The 13,409-nt window shown below is 40.4% G+C and overlaps 2 protein-coding genes across 11 annotated transcripts in view; one reads left to right on the forward strand and one right to left on the reverse strand.

Moving 5' to 3' along the window:
* The first annotated feature begins 2,591 nt into the window (after positions 1-2,591).
* IFIT5 (interferon induced protein with tetratricopeptide repeats 5) lies at positions 2,592-7,601 on the forward strand. 2 transcript variants are annotated; one of them, XM_050976589.1, is made up of 3 exons: positions 2,592-2,732; positions 5,565-5,643; positions 5,749-7,601. In XM_050976589.1, the coding sequence occupies exons 1-3, from the start codon at positions 2,728-2,730 to the stop codon at positions 6,991-6,993; spliced, it is 1,329 nt and encodes a 442-aa protein (XP_050832546.1). In that variant the 5' UTR covers positions 2,592-2,727; the 3' UTR covers positions 6,994-7,601. The 2 variants fall into 2 exon arrangements, with proteins under 2 accessions (XP_050832546.1, XP_009085559.1); XM_009087311.4 differs by having other exon boundaries at positions 5,565-7,601.
* Positions 7,602-7,691: 90 nt separating this feature from the next.
* Positions 7,692-13,409, reverse strand: part of SLC16A12 (solute carrier family 16 member 12) — a 32,227-nt gene continuing 26,509 nt past the window's right edge. For 4 of the 9 annotated variants that reach the window (XM_050976588.1, XM_018910805.3, XM_050976587.1 and 1 more), the window contains one exon: positions 9,934-10,568. In XM_050976588.1, the coding sequence (XP_050832545.1) occupies positions 10,547-10,568 (22 nt within the window). In that variant the 3' untranslated portion in view covers positions 9,934-10,546. Of the gene's footprint in view, positions 9,685-9,933; positions 10,569-13,409 lie in introns of those variants that run through there. The other 5 variants (XR_001989973.3, XR_007777939.1, XR_003946303.2 and 2 more) reach the window with 5 other exon arrangements.

Below are 13,409 nucleotides of genomic sequence, written 5' to 3' on the forward strand. Positions count from 1 at the left end.
GAGCAAGAGGGTGTCCAGAACAGAAACGTTTCTGTTTATTCAGAAAGCATTAAGATTTTAATTGAAAAATCACAGACGTTTTCATAGCATCCCCGTGTTTTGATATGTGGATATGTCACTAGATACACAGATACTGTATGATCCTTTGCATTCCTGGCTGTCATTTCTTAAAACTATTTGATTTTAAAGAACTTGGGTGGGAGAATTATTGCTCAGTGATACGCTTGAGTTTTTTGTCAAATTAATTAGAGCTTACTCTTCCCTGCTAAGGGAAAACCCAAATTATAAAATGCCACAATTGCTGCTGTCGAACATAGTAATTATATGCTAACCTAGGCTAAATGGGAAACAGTATAAAATAGGGTATGTAAAGGGACCCTGTAATTAACTGTACTATGGTATAGCTAATTTACATTATTTTAAAAAAGGGAAACTACATTTCAGGCAATTGTTTGGCTGACCTAATGCTTTCAGGGGGAATTCTTTGTCAGGATGTATCCATTTCAGCTCCAAGGAAATACCCAGATATGAATTTTCTCTCATAAAATGTGCAGATATGTTTGAAGACATTTCTTATTCTTCTGTATGTACCATGAAAGACTTCTTTAAAAATACGAATGCATTTGTTGTTCCCAGCCCATTTCCCGACATGTTTTCCAAGGAGCTTCTGCATTTGCTGCTCTGCAGTGCAGCTCTTCCTGAGAGCAGTCAGCCCAGCTACAGCTTGCTCTGAAGTGAAAGCAGCAGAGCTGTAGAAAGATTTCTGGATTTTCCTCTGCAGTGCCCAGCAAGTTACAGAGATGGCTGCAGAAAGGCTTTGCATAACTGTTCTCTTACTTATTCTGATTTAAGCACTTTCCTGCATGTACTTTATTTAATAGGCATTTGTCTCAAACCATAGCATATCGATGAAACTAAATTAGTAAAACAGAAGGAAACTAGGGCAAAGTTTGCATTTCAGAAGGAAGATACCTGCATTTTCCCACATGTACCAGGCAGCGTACCAAGGAAAACAGATGCCTGGGACAGAAGCAGAGACAAGAAACCCATAGATACTTAGTAGCATAGTAAAACATTAATCTCCACATTTGGTTTTGGCTTTGCAGTAACCTTTCAAGCACTTTTTTTCCCTGTAACTACCTACAACCTTTATTTTCCATAAAGTACATGGATTTGTGTAGATACCCTTATCTTTTTCCTTCTCAGACCACTGCATCTTTTCATCACCTATCAAATATCTGGTTGCTAGAATCTTGAATGCTACTCAGAGTAGTAGCTGTACTAACCTTTATCTTGAGCTCTGAAACATCAGCTCCAACAGCCCCTGCACAGACACACACAAACATACAAGCAACACAAACAGACACTTAAGACACAAGTGTGGGGGAGTGGTGTTTGTGTGTTACTAAGGCTCTCCAAATTTTTGTAGAAACCAGAAGTTCTAATATGTAAGACTGGTTTGTTGGGTTTTTTAAAGGAGGGAAAGAGTGGAAGAGGGAAAGGAGAGAAAAGAAGGGAAGAAGAAAATTAGGGAAAAGAACAGTTATCAGGTACTAACATCTCTGCTGTCATGCTGAGGGTTGTGGTTTCTTCTTCCTCTCACCAGATCTAGATTGAGTAATTTTTACAAGTTTCATAACACACTTTTACACCTTTCTTTTTTTTCCCTGGTCTGCAGCTTCAGGTTACATCTGAATTTTATATATATAGTGCCATTTATTTATGTTACAATCTATTTCTTGGTTCTCTTTGTTGCTCCCAAAGTCAAGTTTACAGAGCCAGGTCTGCATTTTTATTTTTTTAAACTAAGCATCAATGAGTTGTTTGTTCATAGATGCTCCAGTCCCCGGGCCAGTCCCATCTCTGCTGCCATGTGTATAGCCTGTAGCAGGCATTGCTCTTGCCAGCACCAGGCTGTAAGCTTTGCAATGGCTTTGCATAGCCTGGGGACCATGGCTTGCGAGCTCTGCTCAGTTTGACCTTGTCCTGACCTGTCTTCAGCTTTGTTTTGCTTGGCACACCTGTGACAGCAGTTTCTCAAACTGACTGCCTCTGTCTAATGTGATTTGTGAAAGGATAGTCGTGGGTTCACATAGAGAGCAGCAGCAAACTGCAGATGGATACTTAGTACTCTTAGAGAATGGCATAGTGCAGAAAAACACAGGTCTGGTACAGCAGCAGCGACCTCGTGGTGTGGAGGCACAGGATGAACGGAATGAATGCAGAGAGGGGAGATAAGGGTTTGTTTGTGTGTGTGTTACGTGGGTGACACAACACCAATAAAACAGGAGCCTACAGCACGGCGCAGAATTGTGCAAAGATGCATCAGCAGAAGCACCAGGGGCAAATATCCTTGCATAGCCTATGCAGGATAACCAGGTCAGCCCCCACTAGCCTGAATATTCTCTTTATCATGGATGTCTCTGCCTTGGAACACAGTAAATGCTGGGAGCTGTTGCTACATTCTCCACAACACAAAGTAATACATGGCACAGAGCCAGGCTGAAACAGCGCAGCTTGGTGACTCGGTTTCATTTCCTCAGCAGCAGACGGAGTATTCCGCTTCGGCACGCCCGGGGAAAAGCTTAGTTTCACTTTTGTTTTCCCAGTAATTTCATCACAGATCACTTGAGGACTGGACCAAATAAATGGAAGGCACAACAGCAGTGGGCAGCACTCCTTTAGCTTGGGGGCTATCTGAAGACAAGTGAGCAGAGAAGGAAAACCATGAGGTAAGAAAGCAATCCAGTCTCTGAAAGATGTTTTATTTCTCTGTGCCATGGGAAAATAATGCTTATTATTTACATAAATGTAAGCAGTGTGGGACTTTGAGCATCTAAAACCAGAAAATAGTTTACAGAATATTTAGAGAAGAACCAAAATAAAATAAGGATGCTCTTGAATGTTGTCATGTTACTGCTTCTGTAATGAGTTTAAGTCTCTCTGAGTAGAACAGAAAGTCAGAAAAATTTTGTGCATGCATTGTGGGATGAAATCCAGGCTGTAGCAGGTTCTCTGGTGCCCAGCCAAACAGGTATAATCTGTCTCTCAAACCTGTGTTTGTGATTCCTCCTTGATTTGCCTCCTCATAATTTTGCAGTCTTTCCACTCAGTCCTTTTTTTACCCAAAAGATTTGATTGTGCAGTTGAGCAGCAGCACATGCTGTGCCCCACCAGCTCTTAGACCTGCTAGGAGTTGCAGGAGGGACACTAAGGAAGTGTTTCTAAGAAAGGAAGATTTGACTGAGGAGTCTCAGTAATAGAATTGTGTGTCAATCCTTTTAAGGGAAAGCACAGTGTAGACTAAAATGTCATCTCTGTATTGTAAAAACGTCCCCTTGATTGTGTGACAAAAGCCATTTTGTGCACTCATACAGGGGACACAGGAAAGCAATGGCAGTAGGGGATACCCAAATAACACCCTGCCCTGCTGGCTCCCAGGCCCCATTTGGGAAGAAAAAGCTGTTGAAGGATGGAGAGGGATTGTTGTGATTTATTCTTGTATAGAGTTAATTTCTTCTCTGTAGCTGGTACAGTGTTCTGGTTTCATTTTGCCAATTATGTATATAACACACTCACAATTTGTTTGTAGTTGTGTTTATCCTAGTCAAGGACTTTTTTGTGTCTCATGCTTTGCCAGTGAGGAGGTGCACAAAAAAGCTGGAGAGAGCACACCTGGGGCAGGTGATCTGAACTGGCCAAAGGGATATTCCACAGCAGAGAACATCATGCCCAGTATATAAACTGAGGGTGTCACCTGGAAGGGGGCTGTTTGGGGTGCAGGGACAGAGTCTGGCGTCAGACAGCAGGGAGTGAGCAATTGTCCTGTGCACCACTTGTTTTTTCTTTGAGTTTTTTTCCTTTTATCATATATTCTAATATTTACTATTACTATATTTTATTTTAAGTTATTAAAAATTGTTAAAATTCTGATCTTAACCTACAATTTTTACTTTTGATTCTCCTCCCTGTTCCAGCAGTGGGGAACAGGGGGAGATTAAGCATCATGCTTAGCTGCCAGCTGGGTTCAAACCACACCAGGGAGTTGCATTGTTCACAGGGGTCTTAGGATGAGGGAAGAGACGAGAATCTTGACTCCATGTTTCAGAAGGCTTGGTTTATTATTTTATGATGTATAATATATTAAAACTATACTAAAAGAACAGAAGAAAGGATTTCATCAGAAGGCTAAGCTAAGAATAGAAAAAGGAAGGAATAACAAAGGCTTGTCTCTGACCGAGACAGTCTGGATACGTGGACTGTGATTGGCCATTAATTAGAAACAACCACATGAGACCAAGAACAGATCCACCTGTGGCATTCCACAGCAGCAGATAAGAATTGTTTGCATTTTGTTCTTGAGGCCTCTAAGCTTCTCACGAGGGAAAAATTGTAAGGAAAGGATTTTTCATAGAACATGTTGGTGACATCTCACCCGTTTTTATTTTAAATAAATTAAAAAGAAATTGTTTGTTATTTCGTCTGCTGGGCACTCACTCTTGCTCTCAACTGCACAGAGCAGCACTCATCTCTGATTCTCGTGACTGTCCCGTGACAATCCCACACACACACACTTCTTGGCCCTGATAGGCCAAGGGAACAAAACATCTTCACTTTGGGTAAACAATCTCCATATTGCATTCTACTTTAGCACAACACAGGCACAGCAAGCAAGATAAGAATTGTGTTTTCCTTCTTCTCTGCTTGTCTCACAGCTTCTCTCTGTTCAGAGGGCATGTGAATACCACAGCAGGGATACAGGAGTGTTAAGGACCAGTACTATGTCACCAGGGTCTGGTTAACAAGGGTGTGTGAGTGTGTGTGTGTGTGTGTATATGGGATGAGGCACCTGGGGAGAGAGAGAAGCTCTCTGACCACCCACTGGACATCCAGAGGCAGCATCTGAGGAGCCACAGGGTTAGTGAGTGAGTGTGTGCTTTGCACCAGCAAGTGGAATGGGGTTACATACTCATGGGCTGTACATCCAAGTGCCAGCAACTGGAGAGGCTGGTCAGATCTGGGACCCAATTCCTGGATACATTGACCATATAATCAGTATAACCATGACATAAGAATGGTGCTATGATCTAACATACAAGGATTTAAAAATGCAGGAAATGTAAAATTAAATTTATAATACAAACCATAACATGTACAAAGGTTTAGAAAACTGATTAAATCGCATTATTTTAGTTTAAGGGAATTTTAAGTGATGACATCTTTTGCGTAAGTTTCTGCAATTGTTCCCAGCACAGGAAGTATGTTCCTTAGGCCCAAGGGTGTGCCAGCTTTACTACAGAGACCAGCCCTCTATTTTAGCATCCACAGCAACATCTGTTTCTGTGTAAGAGGTGCCATCATGCACTGGCAAGAAGAATTACTAAAATCACTATTCAGCACTTTGGACCTAGGGCTCCCTAAAGCTTTGGCTTGTTTGAAGTATTGTGGACCAAGGACACCAAGTGAGGTATTGCCTGCCTTTAAAGTACATCATGGCTGGCTTAAAAACAAGAATAGCAAAAAGTAAATGAGTTACAAACAACTTTTTCTTTGATTTCTTCCAGTACCATTTCCAAGGATTCCTTGAAGACTTCCCTGTTGCAGTTAGAATGTCATTTTACATGGACTTTGCTGAAGAAGCATGTAAGTCTTGAGGCCCTAGAGGAAACAATACTTGATCATATCAAGTTTTTTGCAGAATATGAGATTAGAGATTATAATTTACTCTCCTATGTATATCACCTAAAGAATTCAAATGAAGAAGCCCTGAGAAGTCTCAAAAAAGCTGAAGAAGCTATTCAAAAACGTCATCCAGATGAAATTGACAGAAGAAGTCTTGTTACCTGGGGGAACTATGCCTGGATCTATTACCACATGCAGAGATATGAAGAAGCTCAAACTTATGTAAGCAAAGTGCAAAACAGCTGCAAAAAGCTTTCAAGTACTGCTCATGAGAAGATTCAGCTTCCGGAGATCTACGCTGAGCAAGGATGGGCATTATTACGTTTTGGGAGGAATTACTTTGAGAGGGCAATGAATTGCTTTGAAAATGCTCTGGAGAGTGAGCCCAATAACTCAGATTTTAGTGCTGGCTATGCAACAGCAATGTATCGCTTGGAAGGTGACACTCAGAGGTATGGTGGAGAGGTAAGGCCGTGCCTCGAGGCCCTGAAGCGGGCAGTGGAACTGAATCCAACGGACACTACCGTTGTGGCATTGCTTGCATTAGAGCTTCAGCGATTAAATCGAGCTAATGAAGGGGAGAGGTACATTGAAGAAGGACTCAAGAAAACCCCTGACTTTCCTGTTTTCTTGCGACATGCTGCTAATTTTTACAGAAAGAAAGGAGTAGTGAACAAGGCAGTGGAGATTTTGCAGAAGGCCCTAGCACTGACGCCGAATTGTGTTGCTCTGCATCACCAACTAGGACTCTGCTACAGATTGAAGGTACTTCAGCTGAAGAAGATGAGATACCCACCTAAAGAGGAAATGGATAATCTCACCCAGCTTGCCATTTTTCATTTTAAAATAGCGATTGACAAAAAGCCAGTATTTTTTTCTGCCTATAGTGACCTAGCAGGCATGTATGCAATAGACAAGAGGTATGAAGAAGCAGAAGAGATATATCAGAAAATGCTTCAGAGAAATGATCTAGCCTGTGATGAAAAACAAGACATCTACTTCAAATATGGCCATTTTCAGCAATTTCACATGAAATCAGAATCAAAAGCCATTAAATATTACATAGAATGTCTGAAACTAGAAATAGATTCCTATGCAAGAAAAAAGTGCAGTAAAGTTGTGGAGACATTACTGAATCAGAAAATTGAGAGCGGTTTAGGAGATGCTACCGATATTAGTACACTTGGGCTCGTTCATAAACTAAATGGTAAGAAACAAGAAGCAATTGAATGCTATGAGGAAGCCATTGCTTTGGATCCCAACAATGAAGAATATCTGAATGCATTAACTGAGCTACGACTTTCCATCTAAAGCTAAAGCTCACAGAAATCCTGTGTACCAAAAAATCCCGCAAACCAAGGAGGTTTCAACAGCCTTTCAAAACTTTTTTTGTTTGTTTTTCTTTTGAAGGTAGACATTATGACCAAATGGAACACAGGTGGCATCACTTTCCACTCATGATGTAGAAACTGCAGACAACAATGGTTGATTTGTTCATTCACTAACAGAGAGCATGCTTGGCTAACTATATATTATATAAAATATGTATTTTTAGCTAATGTAACTTAGTCTTCAATGCTAACATGGATATAAATGCATTTAAGTGATGGTCTGTAGAACACAACTTCTACGCTGAAATCAGTTGTTACCTTCTACTGAAAAAAAGATAAAGGAATCATATTGTAGTATTTCGTCTGTATACTTGAAGGGCATTCTTATACACAAATAGAATTTCTGAAGCTTTTTTAAGTATTTCAAAAATATCTTTTGTAGAAGAAACTTTTGTTGAAGGCTTGTTCAGTTTACTACCTTGTATGCTGTTTCATTATGAAAAACAAACACTGTTTAGCTAGTCCACTGGAAAGCTTACAAAATGTTTATTATTGTTGTGAACTATTAAAGTCTGTTGAATCTATAAACTGTTGCTTCTGGGTATCTCTCTGATGACTGGCCTTCATTTTAGTAGATTAAGTAAAGAAAAATAGCCATTCCAAAAAGTAAGAAGGATAAAGTTTTGGTAGGATATGAAAGGCTGAGGAGACAGCCCCTTTTATTTTCCCTGACCTCACAGCAAAACTGGCTTCAGGGGCATTGCACAAAATAATTAAACTGTGCACAAAACAGCATCTGTCTAGTTTACCCAAAACACCCTATCAGGAACCACAACAGCAAACACCTGGAGAGGAAGGAAGGACAGTCTTTGAGATGCCAAATAGATGGCTATGACCATGCTCATCAAAAATGTCAGGGATTGCAAACACACAAGAAATGACATGAACTGGACATGGAGGGGAGAGCACAACCAGGGCAGAGTTGGGTGAACACCACAGAGCACAAGGGGCATGTGGAAAAAGGGGTGGGTGCCTGAAGCAGCGCACTTCAACAAGTCCCAGAGAGAAACCTGCGCTTTCAGGGCCTGGAGCACACTTGCAAAAAAGCTAATGAAGAAAGGCAAAGGACAGGTCTCTGTTTGGAGATCCAAAGGCTGTTTATTCCCCCCAAGAAGGTCCATGGACAGAGACAGAAGAGGGTGGAGGGTACAGGGTTAAATATGGGGAAAAGGGGTGGCTCTGAGGGCTGAGTATCAATGGGAACAGGGAAAAGTGATGCAGGGGAGGGGCAGCAAACTAGGGGGATGAATGGGATAACAGGGGTGGAACAGCTGGGAGAGCCAACGAAACTGGAAATATTAACATGTGCCTGCAGAGGCCTGTGAGAGGGAGGCTTTTCTCACCCTAAACTTAGAGGGAGGTTTCTCCTAGCTTGTTTCTGCTCCTCCTAGATTACAGGGCTGTCCCTTCAGTGGCAGGACTCTGAGCTGCCACAGGTGCCCATACGATCTAAATAGTTGGAAGAAAGCACTGAAATGCCAAAAGTCTTCAGCTGTCCAACTATATTTTGATATTGTTTGTAGTATCCTGTTCTAATTTCCCAGCAGTGTCCCTGTGTTTGATAGAGCATAGTACTCAGGGAAAACTAATGCTCTACTTCCAAAACACGTCTGAACCCAAGCCACTAGTGTAGCATGAAGCAAACTGGTGACAGAGTCCATCAAGAAGGATGTGCACTTTAGTTTCTAGCCATCCTGGAGTGTTCCTGCACCCACAACAGCACCCCTGTACAGACAGGATGACAAGCCATGAAGGATTGCAAAACACCAATGCCAGATCACAAAATAACAATAAACCTCTTCCTTCTCAGCTCTCCTTCAGAGAATCTTTCATAACACAAGCAAAAGCAATCAAGTGTACATAATTGCAAACACCCTCTTCCTAAGAAACCGCTGGAGCAAAATCCACCCTTGTCCCAGTCACCTGCCAGATTCTCTCTTACATACAATGGCAACCCTGCCTAGGGAAGGAGGGGTGAGGAGGGAGAACAGAAGGACTGGGAACAGTTCCGACAGACCACTCCTGGAAGCTGCAACAGCAGTGGGGGCAAAGTCAGGAACTGGTGACACGACATTGGTGTGCCCAGCTATGGGGACAAAAGGTTCTCTTAGACAGCCTCACTGCCTTTGTGAACCTTGAGGGCTTCTAAGCTCATCATCAGTGCTATCTAAACTCCATGAGGGCATGGAGGGTGGAGGGCAGCTGGGAAGAATTTGAGGAAGAGGTGATGCAAGCCATAGTGACACATCCATTCTCCCCTCTACGCTGCCACCAGGATATCTCCTGAAAAAAGAACCTTGAAGAAATAAAGATAAGGTATAAATTATTTTGGGAAAAAAATGTGAGTTTGAATTTTTATGAAGAGTCATAGCAGCTCAATCTGCACAGTAAGGAAACTGTGAGACATAGTAATGCAGAAAGTGTATTTGTTGTGCCTCACCTCCTTTGTACTCTGCAGGACTGCTCCAGACCACAGATGCCTGGGGGTGCTCCCAGGTATCCAGCCTTCTGGATTTTGCCTGTCTTGTAAATGAGGAAAAATGTTATTTCCCACAGGGTGGTGCTGCTGCATTGCCTGGCATGCCGACATGGGGAGCAGGTTGAGTTGGAGCTTCGGGAGTTAGAGAAAATGAAACACATTTTTGAGAAATATGTGAGGTTTTTGGGCAAAACCAGAACTGCACAGAGGTTGAACACACCTGTCAAGTAATTCATACCCAAGTATGAATATATCACTGAAGCTGATGGTAGCTGTGTAGGGGAAAAATGACTGAAAATAACACTTCAGGAAGTATCAATTTATGACTCAAAACCACCTTCTAAAGTATATAGAAAATTTTACTGAAATACACCAGAATAATCACTACGAAGAAGGTATTATTTATTGAGGCAAACCCCACTAAGGACTTTGCTATGCTGACCATGAAGTAGTGTTACAGTTTAAGTTAAACAAGCTCTTCCTTCTCACATAAATTTGTAATAATTTACAAAGCAACAACATTTGACAATATAAAATACATTCACCATATAGTAACACAGCCTTTATCTTTCAGGAGATAAATTATTATCCAAGCTGATAGGAATGTTTCATGAATATTTTTTCTGAAAAAAGAGTCATTTTTCAACAGAAGGTACTTGACTTTTCCAATGCTGTTTTCACACAACTTTCCAAGTTACAATTTATTAAATGTTCCAGATTATCACTAGAATAGAAATAATTTCAAAATAATTATTATTTTCCCATTTCAAACCTCATGGAATGAAGACACATGGGATAACTTCAGCAGCTGTGAGCAGTTTCACTTACTTACACTGAACTTCCATCCACTGCACAGAACAGAGCATAATCCCAGGTAGGATCCATCTGAGGTAGAATCTGAGTTGGACAGATGTTACCCCAAGCCAAGTCCCACCACGCTGTCCTGGGGAGCCAGACAGGCTCAGCAGTGCAGTGCTTCAGCTGAGCATTTCCATCAATGCTTGTGTCCATCAGGGCTGGTGGGAACATAGAATTACAGGATTGTTAAGGGTGGAAAAGACCCCTAAATCCTCAAACATGCAGTGTTCATCTGGCAAACTGTTTACAGCTAGCTCGGGTATCTTGATTTATTCCCATACTAAGCCATGCCAGGAAATGTCCTCTATGGAGGACAGCCTGAATATTATCATCTCTGAAAAAAAATATTGCTGATATCATAAATCATTCTTTAAAACTATTGTGAGCCAGAGATTTCTGTAATGCATTGCCTGAAATATTTCACATGGCAGGATGAAAGTGATGTGCTCAGCCTGTGTTCTGTGGAGCAGGAGCTAGAAGTTTGGCATGAGGCTTCACCAGCCTGGATTGTGTTCCCATTTCTTCCACTTGCAGGTCATTTCCTGCTACGCTTCTTTCCTTCTGTTTCTTAGTGGGAGCATTCATGACAGGGCTGATATTTCACAGTGTGCTTTATGCACAGAAGTCTTTATTGCAGTATATAAGCTTTTCTCCATTGACTTAAGTCAGAGCAGAAACACTATTGGAAAGCCCTGAAAGAATTTTACCATTTTCTACAAAAGGTCTGTGGATAAAACCAGTTGAATGTTTGCTGCTAAATAAGATATTTAAAACAATGAGTAGTGCTTAAAAAACAAAGGGAAAAGCATATGAAAAAAAATCTTGAAATAATAAGAAAATGCTAGTAACATATTACACAGTATAATTTACTATGATAAAAATGCATATGGCATTATTCCAACAGGCTTTTACAATATGCACTTCCATGATGTGTTGTGATGTGATGTGATAAACAAAGTAATTAAATTTTTGTAAATTTATTTACAGAGGTAATTTATAACCTGTTCCAAAAAATTGTATTTTTGGACCACACTATTCCCTACTTTTTAAAATAATAAAATATTGTATTAAGATCTAAAACATTATCTTCATCAGTAATAATTAATAAAACAAATTAGTTTTTTTCCAAATGTGCATATTTTTCCTAACTCATTAAGAAACACCCATGGATAATTTTTGGGGGTTTTTTTATGAATATATGATAAAAACTAAACTGGGGCCCAATAGTCAGTTTTTGTGCTGAGCTGAAGAAAAGTTATGTTATTGGCTTTATAAAGATTTTGCACTGCTCTTGCTTATTCTGTGGTCTGTGCATGTAGATCATGCTACTGGCTCTGACTTCATTCCTGAAGCAAGACAGCAAGAAAGGCTTCATTTGAACACAAATGATTTTAATATGTTGTACTTGAAATACACTTGGATAACAAAACTACTTGATATACATGTTATTCATATATATATGTGTGTGTGTGTATGTATAAATACATTATACTCCTATGGCTGTACTCTTGGTCTAAATCAAATTGATAAACACCAGTCTATGTTGCTTTCACTTCCAAGGCACAGAGTGGAAAAGGACACCACAAGCAGCCATTGAACACACTGCAGACTAACAAAACTACTAGTTCAGTGTAAGTGAAAATTATTTGGACTCTGATCAATTTGTTAATGAACAGAATATGGCTTGATACAGCATTAAAGCACTGAAACTATTTGTATTGTGGAATGTGAGGTTTTCCATTGCTGACAATGTGTTCACTCTGGAAATGTAGAAAATCACAGTCTTTATTAGACCATCACATCAGTAAGTTACTCCATGAGCTACATTCACTCCCTAGCTCCTGTGAAGCAGCCAGCTGGAGTGTATTCCTCACACAAGCAGCAGGAAACTGCCAGCAAGTCACAGCTCTTGTGTTCTGGCCATCCAGGAAAAGTGACCTGACAGCTCTTCAGATGGTACAAATGAGCAATTGGCACCACCTGAAGATGCAGTTTCTGGGTCTGAAAAGAGACTGACTTGCCACTGCAATATACAGAAACAATTCTGCCAACATCCTCTCCATTATCAGCCAGTGGGGTAGGCAATCTCTCAGCCATCTGGTTGCATGGACTCTAAAGCTCTCTAATAGGTGCTGATTTTACAAGAGGAAGAGGCTCTGTGGTTGGGCTGCCTTTGGGCTTCTTCCAACCAATGCAGTTAAAGCACATTTGTCTATCAGCATGCCTGGTCCCATGGTACAAATTTACTCCTCTTCAGATAAGTAGAGCCACCACAGCACATTTTCCACCCTCCAAGACAAGGATCAGCTGAAAGATCATACCCAGAATGTCAATGTTTACAAGTTCACATTTTAAAGGTATCCAAAAGAAAAAATAAAAAAAGTAAAACTTGCTATAGAGCGTGTGGGAAAGCAGGTCTAAAGCCATATTTGAAAATAAATTGAAATGTATGTACAAAGTTCAGGCATGTTGTAAAAATTAAAGCTGCTCCAGAGATACTTTCAGCATAAATCAGTTTCCTGCCAGATTTTCTTAAAAAAAAAAAAAACCAACCAAAACCAAAATAAAAGCGAAATAAACAGATTACTTTGGCATTTGAAACACTCATTTACAAAGAGTTACATGCAGACTGATAAATTCAGAGATTTTTTTTCATGATGTGTGTAATTAGTCCATTGAAACATACTAGACCATAAAATGAAAAAGCTTGGGTCATTAATAGTATTTTTGAATGTAAATGTTATTGTTCAGTTTTGGTGACTGATCCCTGTGGAGTCAACATTGCATTTCAAATAAATCTGTGAACACTTGTATCTACAAACTCTATTTTCAGTCTAGCATTCTTCTATTACTGCATTAACTTGGTATTACTGTTGCTGTATGTAGATTTAAGCCAACTAAAACACAACAGAACAATCTAATTGAGAGAGGTCTTGTTTCACAGGAGAAGTATCTTCAACAGTGTAACACAAATGAGCCACATCTGTCTCAGGTTGTGC

The sequence above is a fragment of the Serinus canaria genome, chromosome 6 (genome assembly GCF_022539315.1).
Source record: "Serinus canaria isolate serCan28SL12 chromosome 6, serCan2020, whole genome shotgun sequence".
Lineage (NCBI taxonomy): Eukaryota > Metazoa > Chordata > Aves > Passeriformes > Fringillidae > Serinus > Serinus canaria.